The sequence below is a fragment of the Dipodomys merriami genome, unplaced genomic scaffold (genome assembly GCF_024711535.1).
Source record: "Dipodomys merriami isolate MVZ:Mamm:240054 unplaced genomic scaffold, mDipMer1.0.p SCAF_1467, whole genome shotgun sequence".
NCBI lineage: Eukaryota > Metazoa > Chordata > Mammalia > Rodentia > Heteromyidae > Dipodomys > Dipodomys merriami.
In genome coordinates this window covers 107,611-123,748 of record NW_027202790.1, presented here as the reverse complement: position 1 = coordinate 123,748, position 16,138 = coordinate 107,611, and the positions used below count along the sequence as shown (strand labels likewise).

The window sequence follows — 16,138 nt, the reverse complement described above, 5'->3', positions numbered from 1 at the left end:
AAAACTGGTACCAGGATACAAGGACACTTGCACCTCCATGTTCATTTGCTGCATTGTTCATAATAGCCAAGACAGGGAAACAACCCCGATGTCCCACAAGTGATGAATGGATCCAAACATTGTGGCACCTATATACACTGGAATTTGACCCAGCCATTAGAAAGAATTAAATAATGGCATTCACAGGGAAATGCATGGAACTAGACCAAGCCACGTTGAGTGAGGTAAGCCAAGAGCAGAGAGACAAATGGTTCCTGGTCTCCCCTGATATGCAGATATTAAAATTAAAATGTGATGAGATATGACAAAACAGGACTCAAGTTACCCTTACACAGTGAGACCAAAAGAAGATAGTCTCAGGAGAAAGGCACCAAATGCAATACCCAAGCACCCCTTCATTTGTAAATAAAATAACAGGCATACTGACAAGAATCCCAAAGATAAGGAGACAAAGGATCTCTTCTTCATTTGTCCCATGACTCTGCATTCTTCACCTCATAGGTAGTGTGTACACGTGCACAGCACGTGCACGTACTGAGGGAAAGTGGGAGCAGAGCATAGAATCAGTGGAAAGTGGGTAAAAAAACACAGCAGAAGGTCCATCAGCTGCACTGGACATAGCTGAAGGTGAACTAAACAACTCAAGGGCGGTGATGGGAAGGAGGGAATGAGAGAAAAAAAAAAGGAACAGCTGACACTAAGCCAAAGGAAAGAACTGTAGATATCACCCGATTTGTAAGAAAAAAATAGTTTTATTGTGAAAAGTCATAGAGTTCATGAGCAAGGTGGATTAAGATAATGATGACTATCACTGGGAAGATTAAAAAGGTGTTTGTGACTTTAAAAAATAAATATTAAAACAAAGGAAGCTGGTAATGGAGACATGCAGGTTCTGCTTCTTGGAAGAGAGGTTCAGGTGTGTGGTGTGGCTGTTTTCCCCAAACGGGCTAGGCACCCACCAGGAATTTCTCAGCCTACAGCATCTATCATGTGTGGGATGTGCTGTGGACAGGAAGTTTTCTCCACTTATGTCTTGGTTTCTTTTTCTAAATGGGCGTGGCTACTGGGGCTTGAACTCAGGGCCTGGGCCCTGTCCCTGAATTTTCTCACTCAGCGCTCTAAATGCTTGAGCCACAGCTCTACTTCTGACTTTTGGGTGGTTCACTGGAGATCAGAGTCTCACAGATGTTCCTGCACAGGCTGGCTTCCAATCCCGATCCTCTGATCTCAGCCTCCTGAGGAGCTGGGATTACAGGCAGGAGCTACTACCATCGCCTGGCTTTGTTTTGACCTTCTTTTACTTTGTTTAAATTGAACTAATTAAGAATCAGGGGGCACCGTTGTGCATGAGCAGCCCTTGCTTTTGCCAAGAGCCTGAAAGTTTCCTGGTGAGCATACCTGTACTTCACTGGAAGAATTCTCTTCTGCCAGTGGTGTTCCTGTCTCATTCCATGTGACTGCAGATTCCTTTGGACATTCAAAATGGAGTTGCTGACTTGTTGTCATGGTTACCATGAGATAGTTTCCAAAGACCAGGATGTTGGCAAGGGAGGGCAACCCTGGGCTGTGAGAAGGACATGGATTTCTTGGGAAAAGGAACTAAGAAAATTGATCCCCCTTCTTTCTTCTTAGCTCCTGGTACCTAACCAACAGCCTGACTGATGATTGAATCTCATGATCAATCCTGTCATTCAGTGATGGTTCTCCCAGCTCAATCCTGCAATGGATTTCACCCTGGAAGGTCAGACTGATGGGAAGCACCCGAGCATGGCTTCTGGCAAGCGTCCGCCTTCTTCAAACCAAGACAGGTGGCTGGACCCCTGCTTCTAGGCAAAAGAGACTTCTAAGTAGCTCTCTGTTCTTCCTATGTTAATAAGGAGTGAACATTTTTTGCTGGGACATGGCCATCACTTGTGTCTCAAACCTCGCAAAAGGGAGAACGAATACTGTTCAGGTTCTTTTTTAACCTAGGAGGAAGGAAAGGGGTGCACAGATTCAGGGGAAGTAGAGCTGGGATCCAAGCTCATGGCTGTTTGGTTCCAAAGACAGTATCCAGTATCCCCTTCCTCCCCTTCCAGGCCATGGCTGTCATTTTAGCCACCAAGAGGAATTGGAAGTTTCCAGATCCTTATGCATCTACATAACACCCATCCATTCCTTCATTAGGACCCTGAGCCTTTTCTCCCCTGGGGATGAGAAGACAAATCACACACAGCCTTAAAAGGTCAACCCATAGACAGCCAATATGAACAAGGAGGAAGAGGAGGAAGCAGAATCCGAAGCAGAAATAGAGAAGGAAGAAGTATCCATACAATATCAGAGCAAGGGCAAAGGCAAGTCAGCAAATTCTTCCAGAGGAAATCACACCTGCCAGAACCAGCTAAGTCCCAAAGGATGTCCAGATGTGGAGAAAAGGCAACCGAGTAAGGTTCGATCAGTATGCCCAAGGATAGAGAACTGCAGACATAAGACTCAGGCTTATGACACCATGGAAGACAATACAGTCTTTGATTACGGGCACACACAGGTGAGCCATGATAGCTGTGTGGAGGAGAAGAGACACACTGAGTTCCAGAAGGTGGTCCATTGAAGGCAGGTTATAGAAATGTCATGGAAGTCATTTTCCTTTATAAGACTGTTTTAAAAACTCTCACAGCCTCCCCCTCTTCCCCCGCCCCCCCCCCCCCCATGGTGTAGTTTTGTTATCATTATTGTGGCTCAGTTCAGACTTCTTTTCATCTTTCATTTCCTGAGGAAGGAAAACACTTATCCAATCACTTTGGAGCTTGCCAAGTATACACCAGGGCTCTGGTGGGGAGGGGGGAGAGAGTCCCAGGGGTGGGAATGTTGAGAGAAGAAAAGAGCCATGGAGATCTTCAACAAACAAATAGTCAATATGATGAAAGGGTCAGGTGTAACCTCCAAAAATAACAAAAGGAAGGCCAGCCAGGTGCTAGTTAGTGGCTCATGCCTGTCATCCTAGCTACTCAGGAAGCTGAGATCTGAGAATCACAATTTGAAGCCAGCCTGGGCAGAAAAGTCTGTGAGAACTTTATCTCCAATGAACCACTCAAAAGTTGGAGATAAGAGTTTATGACTCAAGTGGGTAGAGCACCAGCCTTGAGCAGAAAAAGGCTAAGGGACAGTGCAAAAAAAAAAAAAATTAAAAAAAAAATAAAAAAGGCCAGATTTGAATCTTGAAACTATCTTAGGAAACTTTGTTCTTGGTGCACGCCTGTCTTCAAGATTCACTGATATCTTTGCTCTTATAATGCACTTGCTGTTGAAGGAGTTCTAAGTCCAGCACGGATCTAGGAGACAAAGCCAGCATCACCATGTATTGTAAACGAAGAATGAGATCTATGTAGGGCCATGTGCCCTTCTGGCCTTATCTTTTTTTTTTTTTGGGTCCAGTCGTGGGGCCTGAACTCTGGGCCTGGGCGCTGTCCCTCAGCTCTTCAGCTCAAGGCGAGTGCTCTACCACTTGAGCCACAGCGCCACTTCTGGCTTTCTTCTTTTTGCTTATGTGGTGCTGAGGAATCGACCTCAGGGCCTCAGGCATGCAAGGCAAGCGCTCTACCACTGAGCCACCTTCCCAGCCCACCATGGTCCCTTCTAAGAGAACTGAGAGACGCCAGGTGTCTGGCTCACAATCTACTCAGGAGGCCCAGCTGGGAGGATCTTGGAGGGCAAGGAAAGTCCAGGAGATTCTTCTCTCCCATGAACCACCCAAAAGGACCAAAGTGGAGTTGGCAGGGCGCTGCTGCCACAAAGCTCGGGGAGAGTACTCAGGACCCTGAGTTCGAGCCCCAGGACCAGAGAGAAGAGCAGAGGGGAGGGAGGAGAGAGGGAGCTAGAGGGAGGAGATGGAAGGGGTTGGTTGGTGGCTTTGGGAGTGACTTCCCCAAGTCATGGTGTGTGTGTGTGTGTGTGTGTGTGTGAAAAGTTCACTGAGTCTGTTTGCAGAGAAGGTGAGTCGATTGCTTACTGGACGGGGTTGATGCTGGAGGCGATGGGCAGCCATGGGAGGGCCCAGAGGCTGAGGACCAGGCCGAGGGGGACGCCCTGGGAAGACAGGATGGGTGGGTGGGTGGGTGGGGCAGAGTATGGGGGGGTGTGGGAAGGGACCCCCCTCCCAGTCTCCCTTCCCCTCCCCCCAAACGTCTACCTTCTGGGCACCGCACAGCTGCTGGGAAAAACCCTCCTCCCCTTCCAGATCCCTCCGGGGCGGAGTTCCAGCCAGAGCACGTGACGCCAGGGGCACCATCTTTACTGAGGGCAACGCCCCGGTTTCCAGGTCCTCTCACTGGGGGCCCCCCCTCCACCCCACCCCCCCCAGAGACCTCGATTCCACGTCACGGCGTACGAAGAGCCCAGTTCGTTCCACGCACCCGGTCTACACGGGCTTCCCGCGAAGCCCAGGTGCGGGAGATGAACGTCGAGGGGGGGAAGTCCTCTGCCCACACACAAGATGGCGACGCGCGGCGCTCACCCCGGCGGCCGGCGGCCGGCCTCACTGGGCGAGGCGCGGGCGGAAGGGGCGTCTCCGAAGGTCATGTCTTGAGACCTTCCTGGGCGGGACTATAAGCCTGGGTGGGCGGGGCGGAGGGTGGAGGTGGGTGTGTCCGAGGCTGGATTCTCCTCGCTGATTGGCGCAGAGGCGGGTGGGCGGTCCCACCGAGGCGGCCGGCCGCCCCGCCCTCATGGAACCGGAAGTGTCTCTCGGTCTCTCCCAGCTGGTTGTCATTTCACTCGGCTCGGTCCGGAGGAGAAGGACTCAGCCGCGGCTGCGGGACCCGGGGGGGGGAGGGAAACGACACCGGGCGGCGGCGGCGGCGGCCGAGGAAGAAGAAGGGACGGCAGCCGCGCGATCCACGAGGAGACAAGAAGAAGACGACGACGAGCCAAAAAAAAAAGACTGGAGAGTTCCGCCAATCACGGACTGCGGGGACCGGGAGTGGGGGTCAGAGCGCCGGCGCCGGCCTCGAAACCGTGAGGAGAAACAAAAGCGCTTCTAAATTATCGTTCCAAACGGGGATCCCAGGGGAGGGGGCGCGGGGCGAGCCAAGCCGGCGCGGCCGGGGCCTGTCTCTTTTAGGGTAACTACGGTAGTGGGCTTTCTCTCCCTTCCCCCCCCTCCTTTGATCCCTCCCCCTCCCTCCCCCCTCCTCCCCCCCCCCCGCGGAGAATCGATCTGCAAGAACTGAACCAACCCCCCCTCCCCCCCCGACTCCCCCCCACCCCGGGTCCCATGAGGGGAAAAAAACCCCGGAGCCGCCACGAGGGGAAGAGGTAGAAACCACAGGACCTTCCAGGTCACCCCCTTCGTCCTCCCCGCACCCCCAAGCTGCCAGCTCACCCTCCTCCCGTCTTGCTGATCGCGACACTTCACCACCCCCCCTCCCACCCCCCCAGCGTCGTGTCTCTGCTGCCACCACCACCCACCTAACCCACCCCCTCCCTCACCACCCCCCCCATCCCCATCCTTGCCCTCCTACCCACCCACCACCCTTTGATGGGGGAGAGGAAGCCTGGGGGGGACCCCAAGAATAGCAATCGCCGCACGATCTGCACCCCGATCCTCAGGATTCACCCCAGAGGCCCACCCTGCGCCCTTACAAAACTGCAGAAGCGGAGACCAGCCCCAGCAGAGCAACCAGCCCTGCTACCTTCCTGCTTCCAGTAGTCCATGCTGGTGTTTCTCTTCTGCAACTAGGACTTTTCTCCCCTCCTCCCCCAGATAAACTAATATAATCTATCTATATAAATATATAATATAATATATAATGTTCTTAAATTATTCCTGATTTTTTAAAAAAAAAAAAACTGAGCTGCCAAGAAGAAGAAAAACCTATTCTCCCCTTAGCCCTCTTCTAATTTTTATGTGAATCTAAACTGCTGTAGAAGACCATATGTGATTGTTAAATTATATATATATATATATACAGAGAGAGAGAGAGAGAGAGAAAGAGATATATTTTTTACTCTGAACAATGCTTATTCTTCTACATCCATAGATGCTTGGCAGGCTGTGGGTTTGGTGTTGTTTTTTCTTGGGTCATTCATGTACATTTTCCTTTGGAAAAAGAAAGCGCCTATTTTACTAACCAAAGACTTGATTTTTTTACTCTCTGCATTTTTATTCCCTCCTACAAAAAAAGAAAAAAAAGAAGCCCAATTGGACTCACGTCAATGTTTTCAGAGCCCTTTTTTTTTTTTTTTAAATCGTATTATTTTTTTTCTTTCCGAGAGACCATTATTCCAAATCAGAGCCCCTTAAGGTGATTCAACGACTCAGATCTCCCGAGTTAGCTCTCAAATAGACATTTCACACACAGCAACTTCCACTGGGGCGTGGAGACGTCAGGTTGGTTTTTGTTTTTTGGTTTTTTGTTTTTTTTTTTTGAAATTGTGGGCTTCTGATCCTCCGAAGAACTCCATGGGGGATTACGGGTTTGGAGTGCTAGTACAGAGCAACACGGGGAACAAGCCCGCGTTTCCAGTTCGGTTCCACCCGCACCTGCAGCCTGCGCACCACCACCAGAGCGCCGCCCCGGGCCCCGCCGCCTTCCTGGCCAGCAGCCCGGCGGCGCCCGGCGGCGGCGGGGGCGGCGCGGGCGGCGGCGCGGGCTCGGCCTGGCTCTTCCCGGCGCCCGCCGCCGCGCACCACCTGCAGGATGAGCTCCTGGGGTCGGACAAGGCCAAGGGCCCGGCCCCGGAGCCGGCCGAGCCGGGGCTGGACAAGCAGCCGCTGTCGCCAGGCCCGGGCCCCGGCCCGGACGGCGCGGCCCTGCCGGAGCCCGAGAAGGCCAAGGCGGACGAGAGCCCCGGCGACGGCGCGTCGGACGGCGGCGCCGGCAAGGAGAAGCTGCGCCTCGAGTCGCCGGTGCTGACGGGGTTCGACTACCCGGAGGCGGCGGCGGCGGCGGCGGGGCTGGGCGGCTCCCCGCAGCCGCTGGCCTCCAGCGCCGCCTCGTCGCTGCCGGGCTTCAGCAGCTGGTCAGCGGCGCTGGCGCCCTCCGCGACGGCCTCCGCCTCGGCCTCCTCCGCGGCCTCGGCCGCCGCCGCCGCCGCGCTCCTCGGCGAGGACGCCAGCTTCTTCCACCAGGGCGGCGTGGCGGCGGCGCCCTCGGCCGGCAGCGGGGCGCTGCTGTTCCAGAACTTCCCCCACCACGTGAGCCCGGGCTTCGGCGCCGGCTTCTCGCCGCAGCCCCACGCGCACCACGCCGCGCACTTCCCGCCGCACCACGGCCCGCACCCGCCGCCGCCGCCTCCGCCGCCTCCGCCGCCGCCGCCGCCGCCGCCGGCGCCGCGCCGCTCCCCGGCCAGCCCGCACCCGCCGCCGCCGCCGCCGCCCTTCGCGCACCGCCCCGCCGCCGCCGCCTTCGGCCAGCTGCCGCCGCACCTGCCCGGCGGCCTGAGCAAGCCGCCCTCGCCCTGGAGCAGCTACCAGAGCCCCTCCCCGAGCCCGGCCTCCTCCTGGAGCCCCGGCGGCGGCGGCGGCGGAGGGGGCGGCGGCGGCGGCGGCTGGGGCGGCGCCCCCCAAGGCCGCGATCACCGCCGCGGCCTCAACGGCGGCCTCGCGCCCCTCACCTCCATCTCGCCCCTGAAGAAGAGCTTCGCCAGCAGCCACCTGCAGCTGCAGAAGTACGCCCGCCCCAGCGCGGCCTTCGCCCCCAAATCCTGGATGGACGACAGCCTGAACCGAGCCGACAACATCTTCCCCTTCCCGGTAAGATCCGCGCTCCACGGGCAGATGTGGGGATAAGGAAAGAGGCCCCGGGGGGCACATCTGGGGGGGGGGGATTGTGTGTGCACACACACACACACACACACACACACACACACACACACACACACTCGCCAGACCTTACAGGAGCCGACAAGAGTGTGATTTTGGAAGGAAAACAGAAATGCCCAGCTGTTTCTCTACAACAGGGTTGTAACTGCCGTCCCCATGGATTCCACCGGTCCATGATGACTAGCAGATCGTTTTCCCCACGTCCAGGTGATGAATGATCCATCCCTTTCTCGCCTTCCCCCCCCCCCCCAACCCAAGACAGGGGGACAGTTTTCTCCCTTTCATTTAGGGGACCTATGGATCCAAGTAGATCTTTGGGTGTGGAGACGCAAGGTAATGTGTATCTTGCCCATGACTCTGGCTCAAAAGGAAAAAGTTTTTATTTATTTATTATTTTTATTTTGGTCAAGTCGTGGGGCCTGAACTCAGGGCCTGGGCGCTGTCCCTCAGCTCTTCAGCTCAAGGCTGGCACTCTACCACTTGAGCCACAGCACCACTTCCAGCTTTTTTCTTTTTGCTTATGTGGTGCTGAGGAATCGAACCCAGGGCCTCAGGCATGCAAGGCAAGCGCTCTACCACTGAGCCACCTTCCCAGCCCCTTTATTTATTTATTTTGGCACTGTAAAGCAGTGATCCATTGAGAACCAGCTTACCTAATTCAAGTTTCTCCCCTGGTTATGTTTTCAAACCTGCCACCTGGTATTCTAAACAGCCTGCACGGGCCATTTCCTCTTCGGCCTCTGGAACTTGTGGCCTGCCCGGTGTCAGGATGGACTAGCGGTGGGAGAAAAATGATTAAAATGTTTTGATCATCATCACCGTGGTTTAAAACTTAACGGTTATTTTGGCAGTGCTGGGCAGTGGTGGCCAGGCCCTCCAACACACTAAATAGTAGAGTGACTCTGTGTGTGTGTGTGTGTGTGTGTGTGTGTGTGTGTGTGTGTGTGTGTGTGTGTGTGTGTGTGTGTGTGTGTGTGTGTGGTGTGTGAGATGTCTTTCAGCCATTTGTTTCTTTTCCAGTGTTAACACTAGGGGTGTGGATAATTAAAGCACTCCTAAAAATAGATGCAGGCACAGATCACCCGATCTTCCTGGCTACTGGTCTCTCCCTTTTCTGGCAAAGGTCAAATGCGTTGGTATTTTGGACCTAATGAGCAGCTAGTTTTGTTTAAGTAGAAACAAACTAAAGGGAATTTCTGCATTAGTTGAACAGTACTCGCCTCATTAAATAGATATGCTTTGGGAGTTTACTCATGTGTATGTCTTTAAGAAAGTTTATAGGTAGCATTGAATCAGTCATCTCAATGAACCCTTTAAGAGAAATCCTATCATTATTTTCCTTTTTTAGGTGAGGGAAATTATACAGAACTGGTAAGAGTAGGAATTCTAGGCTGGAAAACCAGGATTGAAAATATGTAGGGGGCTGAGGGTGTGTCTAAGAGGGAAAATTGTTCCCTAGGATGCACAAGGCCCTGAGTTTGTGTCAGGAACACACACACACACACACACACATACACACACAGTCTCTCTCTCTGTCTCTGTCTCTCTCTCTGTCTCTCTCTGTCTCTGTCTCTGTCTCTTTCTCTCCCTCTCCCTCCCTCCCTCCCTATACCTTAAAAAAAGCACATTACTTTAGATTGTTTTCAAGATCCTTCCATGACAGATAACAGAATATCCTAAATGTACTATTAGTGCAAACAGAATTATCTGCTTAAGTTAGTCATTTGTGTAGGAAAGGGGAAATTTGCTGAGAAAACCCTGTATCCTTTTAAGGATTTGAATGACTGGTGTGTCCCCTAAGGATCCAGAGGTAATGTGCCTTAGAATATGAGGTGAAGTTTAGTTTTAGATTTTTAAAAATGTAATTTTTTTTCTTATCACAAGCTGTTTATGTTTGCCTTTAGGATACCTTTTCACAAATAAGAGCTATCATGATGTACTAATACAGATATTACTATGGTTATGACGTAGATAGTCATATGACTACATATATTATCTCTATCTATCTATCTATCTATCTATCTATCTATCTATCTATCTATCTATCTATCTATCTATCTATCTGTCAATTGTGGGGCTTGAACTCTGGGCCTGGGCCCTGTCCCTCAGCTCTTCAGCTCAAGGTGATCGCTCTACCCCTTGAGCCACAGCGCCACTACCAGTTTTCTGAGTGGTTTATTGGAGATAAGAGTCTCCTGGACTTTCCTGCCTGGGCGGGCTTTGAACCACAGTCCTCAGATCTCAGCCTCCTGAGTAGCTAGGATGACAGGCGTGAGCCACCAGCACCAGGCTACTGCTATGACATATATTTTTTAAAGGTTTCTGTGGTAGTCCTTTGAATATAAGTTTAAAAGAAATTGAATGCAATAACAACATTATTTATGTAATACTAATTTAAAAATCCAAGATGACATTCTACACTTTTTTGTTTTTTTTGGTGCCCGTCCTAGGCACCTGGGCACTGTCCCTGAGCTTCTTTTGCTCCAAGCTAGCACTACTCTACCACTTGAGCCACAGTGCCACTTCTGGCTTTTGGGTGATTAATTACAGATAAGAGTCTCATGGAATTTCCTGCCAGGGGTTGGCTTGGAACCATGATCCTTGGATCTCAGCCGCCTGAGTAGCTAGGATGACAGGCGTGAGTCACCGGCGCCTGGCCATTCTGCACATTTTAAGCAAGTCAAGTTTGGCTGAGAATTGACTGTACTTTTCTTATTTTGCTCCTATGCACTAACAAAATGAATTTATGTGACCTAATCATCTAATGCTCATTTCTAGCTTACTGACTGAATGATAAAGGTTCTGCTCACAGTACAGAAAATGAATAAAATGTGCATAGAGGCACATTCATTAAAAAAAAATTCCTTCTGGGGCTAATTGAATGTGTTTACTTTGTGAAATAGTTTTGATCAGATAATTTATTTGGAGATGATGCTGATTTATGAAATAATAGATCCAAATTGAAACTAATTTCCCCTTGTCTCTTATATTAAAGATGGATAAAGCATAATCAGTATGCTGATTCAGAGTGTAAATTGTTGAATTCTCCTACCTGTTCCCACTATTTTTAGTGTGTGTGTGTGTGTTTGTGTGTGTGTGTGTGTGTGTGTGTGTGTGTGTGTGTGTGTGTGTGTGTGAAGAGAGAGAGATTAAATGGAGGTGATTTGAAAGTCATAAGAGAAATAAGTGATTTGACAAAATCTTTTTGACAAGTAACTTCTAGTTGGGATTTTAAAAAAATTGTAAGAAGTAAATAAACTGACCAGTGTGGTGCGTACTTAAATGAATACAGTTTTTATGTGTGTGTTTTGGAAAACAATGATGCTTTTGAATTCGTTTTTTGGCAAAAAACAAAAATACCCTTTTGAGTTGTTAGGGATTACTTGGCTAAATTGGATATGGCAAAACTGTAAGGATTATTTATTTGAGATCCAGGAGAATTAGTGTGTGGACTTGGCTTTATGAGTATCAGCATTTGGGGACCTTAGTTCCTTCCTAAAGTGTGGGGGCTGACCCACGTGACTTCTGGAGTCCTTTATCATTTTAAAGCAGCCCACTGTGAAATTTAAACTGCTTCAGCTGCAACTCACCTTGCCTTCCAAATGCTGTCGTTCCATTTAAATTTATAACCTGAGCACTACTAATTTTAGGAAAGAAAATGTATAGATATTGCCAACTGCATTTCAATTGGCTATTTAAAAAGACCTCCTATGTGTTAATGGAAGTATTTTGAAATAGACTACAGAAATTACAGGATAGAATTAACCTGGCTGCATTATTACTTTAGTATTAATCAAAGGCTAACATGGGATTGTTATATTAAAAGGAATGATTTCTCTGATTATAGTGCAATGATTAGTTTAATTTGAAATGACCCAGAATGATTGTGTGTGTGTGTGTGTGTGCATGCGTGCACCAGTCCTGGGGCTTGAACTCAGAGCCTGGGCGCTGTCCCTGAGCTTCTTTTGCTCAAGGCTAGCACTCTACCGCTTGAGCCATAGCGCCACTTCCGGTTTTCTGGTGATTCATTGGAGATAAGAGTCTCATGGACATTCCTGCCCAAGCTGGCTTTGAACCTTGATCCTCCGATCTCAGCCTCCTGACTAGCTAGGATTACAGGTGTGAGCCACCACCGCCTGGCCAGAATGATTTTTTTTTTAAACACTTGTTTAGTGCGGATTTGGGTACAAATGAATAACTCCCCGCTCCCCACACACACCCCTAAAATCTCAACATGTTTTTGAAGCATGAACCGCGATTCCAAATGTTTGAATAACCATCAGACAACTGTCATAGGAAGGCATTGTGATTTGTTTTTGAAGTAAAAATTGTGTCTTAAGTTATTTTTGCATAGCCTCTAAGAATTCAGATGGCGTGCCTCAAATCCTGTTTCCTGACATCTTAAATGAATGTGCATTTCCTAAGAGCTAACATGTCTCCCTCCTGTGTTCTACATGTTTTACATATATTTACTCATTGAATACATTCAGCAATCATGTGAGGCAGAAATTGTTATTATTATCCCAACACAAGAATAGACTCTTCACCTTTATTATCATATTCATAACCCTAATACAGGTGGGAGTAGAGAGGGCGGGGACAACTCCCAGAAGCAATGTCAGATGAAAGCAAAAATTCTTAGTGATACATAAATGCTGGAAAGCTGATGGTAAGCCAGGCATTGTGCAGGAGTCAAAGCCAGTCTGGGCAATACAATGAAGTTTTGTCTCAATAAATAAACAAGACAGCAGATATACAAGTAATCCCCCCCTCCACCCACATGCACAAAATGTGATCATAGAGCTTGAAAGTGGAAAATAATGGAATATATTTGCTTGTCAACTTTAGATGTTAAACGTACACAATATTCAAGTCTGTGGTTTTGTTTGTGATTTTGAGTAGTTACTGTATAGCTGGCATTGGGCTAGACACTAGCCAATACATTACTGCATTTCCTCATTTTTAATGATTAGCGTTTACTTATTGTCCAAAGGCACTTCATGGGACTATTTCCATCTATGTATAGAATGTACTTTGATAAAATTCAGCTCCTTACTTTCTTCTCCCTCCCATTAAAAAAAGTATTTTAGTAGGCTTCATTATTCTATTTTTTCATACATGCACATAAAATGCTTCAATATGAGATTTCTTAACCTTGTGACTTCTGTTTTATTGCCCCGATTTCAAAATGAAGGAATGAAGCCCATATTTGCCTGACTGCAAGCATGATTTGACCTTTCCATTAAAGAGAGAAAAAAAAAAAGTCCTACCTAAAATGCCAAACACATCCTGGAACTCCAATGGCCAAACCAAATAATATATGGGGACACCTGCCAATAATTACATTTGCTTCCTTTCTCCTCCTCCTCCTCTCTTTCTTTCCTTCCCTCCCTCCCTCCCTCCCTTTCTTCCTTCCTTCGTTTTATTTTTTGAGTAAAAGATCAAGACTCGAACTCAGTACCAGCTGCTTTTGCTCATTGGCTAGTGCTCTACCAACTGAGACACGTCTCCAACACCTCAGCAATTATATTTGAATGTAGCACTTTGGAGGGGTGCTGAGCCCTTCCATTCTTACAGAGAAGGAGAGTCTTGTCTGGTGTTTGGGCTCACCCTGTTACCAAAAGCTCCATTATCTAACTGTCTCTTTTCCATGAATCCGGAAATAGGCAGAAAGATCTGTAGGTCACACACATTCTCCTAAAACTTGATTGGCAGGACTTTTATTTATTTAAGAGTCCCAGATACCCTTTCTTGAGACACAGCACACGGATTTGTCCAGTTGTTATAACCAGGCAAGTAATTCTTGTCGCTTTAATAACCCAGGGTTGTCAGTTTACGGATCGTTAAAATTAGACACTGCAGCTCATGTTTGGAAACAGCAAAGTTGTGCCACTGCTTCCTGTTTGAAAATCATGAAGTTATTAAAATTCTCTTCATGTGTGTCCTCATCCCATTTTTTCCCCCTTTTTCTTGACATGATCCCAAGGGAGATTTTGTTGGATAGGAAATATTTGGTTTGACTTAGAAAGGGAGACACTAATTTTTAAACGACAAAACAGGGGATTGAATCGATCTAACAAAATGGGGAGATTGGAAAACAAACACACACTTGGGGATGCCTGGGCACCAGTGGCTCACGCCTGTAATCCCAGCTACTCAGGAGGCTGAGTTCAGAAGATTGTGGTTTGAATAATAATAATTTGTGAGACACTTGTTTCCAACTAAACGTCAAGAAGCTCGAGCTGTGGCTCGAGCGGTAGAGCATTAGCCTTGAGCAAAAAGAGTTTCAGGGACAGCCACTAGGCCCTGAGTTCAAGCCCCAGGACCAGCACACACAACACCCCCCACATCCAAAACAAAAAAATCCCGAGGAAAAGCCTCTGAGATACAATTCCTTTCTCTTTGTCTAAAGGCTTCTAACTAAATTGAATTACTTTTCTGGTGGAGCTGAAACAAACAGGATTATTTTTTTTAAAATTATGATTATATTTTGTTGTCTAGTGAGGTCAACACATTTTACCCTGACATTTAGCAGGAAAAACCTGTTTATTGCAAGCCTAGCAAGCATATCTTCGCTGCTTGCAATTAGAAAGATGCCACTTAGTTCTTCATTTAAGCTTGTGCAGGTAATCCTTGGTGTTCATAAGAAAGAAATGGGCAGTGTCTTAAAACTAACATATGCCTAGTTTGAATTTTACAGCCTACATTTATTTTTCCTTATGAGTTTTCTGTGTCTTGCTAGAAGGAAAATCATCTTTAAGAGCTCCACTGTCACATTTTCTCAGCAATGTATTGTGCCTGGGGTTTGGGGTTTTTCATAGACCAGAAAATGTGAATAATGCATGCTTCAACATGAACACTCATTTTAATTTTGGGGGTATGTGAAAAATACTTGTTCAAGATCCCTTGCAGAATTTGAAAGTATGTATTCGGCCTAATAACAAATGTAGGCCAAATATTAGTAAGATTCCAATTTAGTGTGGCTTCACATCTAACTTTTATTTTTTTTTTAAAGTCATATATTATTGAGACTTGAGTGACAGTTTCCAGCTTTTGGAAAAGGCAGTGCACGGAGAGAGAAAGTTCTAGTTCTTATTTCCTTAAACCAGTTTCTCCAGGTGAGACTTAAATAATTACTGAGAAAGACTGTGTTTTCTGAGGCCAAAAATGTCACAGAGAAAATCGTTTAAATTTGGGAAGACAGTACCTCATCCATAATAGTATCTGATAGTAGAGGGTGGTTGTAAGGCTTCTTAAATAATGTGCCTATACTAATACCTTTGTTGTTGTTGTTGTTTTGGTCAGGGGATGTCTGCAGTGGTTCTTGAGCTTGGGTCCTTACATTCTGAGTTGGCTTTTTGTCCATAGCTAGTACTCTTGCACAAATAGCGCAGTCAGACACATGCAATTAAATATATTGTCAAATCATTTTTTTATAGACTCATGCCAGCTTTTTGCCGGCTGATTGCAAGATCAGAGTCTCATGGACTTTTATGGAACCTCGATCCTCAGATCTCTGCTGCATGAGTAGCTACAATTCCCGGCTCACTTAACATTTTAAAATTTGAAATGTGGCCTTTAAATGCTGACTAAAGCTAGGTACTGGTGGCTCACACCTGTAAGACTAGCTATTCAGGAAGCTGAGCCATGAGGATTGGTGTTCATAGTCAACCTGGGCAGCAAAGTCTTATGAGACTCTAATCTCCAATGAACCACCAAAAAGCCAGAAATGGAGCTATGGCTCATGTGGTGGAGTGCTAACCTTGAGAATAAAAGCTCAGTGACAGTACCCAGGCCCTGACTTTAAGACATATGTACACACACACACACACACACACACACACACACACACTCCAAAAACAACAACAAACCAACAAGCAAGACCCAACCCCAAAAACAACAATGAAAAATAAACACAGCTGAGTGAGTAATATGAAATTAAAGTAATTACAAATAAAGCTTGGGGTTTCTGTGAAAAATATTGAATAATTTAATAATTACTTATTGCATATGCTTTATTTCCTAGAGTACTTCTTTTGAACCAGTTATTGATAAAACCCAGGACAGATAAAACAGTGAGCAGAATTATCAGTTTTCTTGAAGGGAATTTTTTTTTTTTCTTTTTGTCATGGAGCATGAACTCTGGGCCTGGGCATTGTCCCTGAGCATTTTTGCTCAAGGCTAGCACTCTCTGTCACTTGAGCCATAGCTCTTCTTCCAGCTTTTTGGTGGTTCCTTGGAGATAGGAATCTCACAGACTTTCCTGCCCAAGCTGGCTTTGAACCATGATCCTCAGATCTCAGCCTCCTGAGTAGCTAGGATGACAGGCGTGAGCTA

The 16,138-nt window shown here is 47.6% G+C and overlaps 1 protein-coding gene across 2 annotated transcripts in view; it reads left to right on the top strand.

Annotated features, from left to right (window-relative positions):
- Positions 1-4,766: 4,766 nt before the first annotated feature.
- Cpeb4 (cytoplasmic polyadenylation element binding protein 4) overlaps positions 4,767-16,138 on the top strand; it is an 82,807-nt gene continuing 71,435 nt past the window's right edge. For both annotated transcript variants that reach the window (XM_070021898.1, XM_070021897.1), the window contains exon 1: positions 4,767-7,732. In XM_070021898.1, the coding sequence (XP_069877999.1) occupies positions 6,440-7,732 (1,293 nt within the window). In that variant the 5' untranslated portion in view covers positions 4,767-6,439. The remainder of the gene's footprint in view (positions 7,733-16,138) is intronic.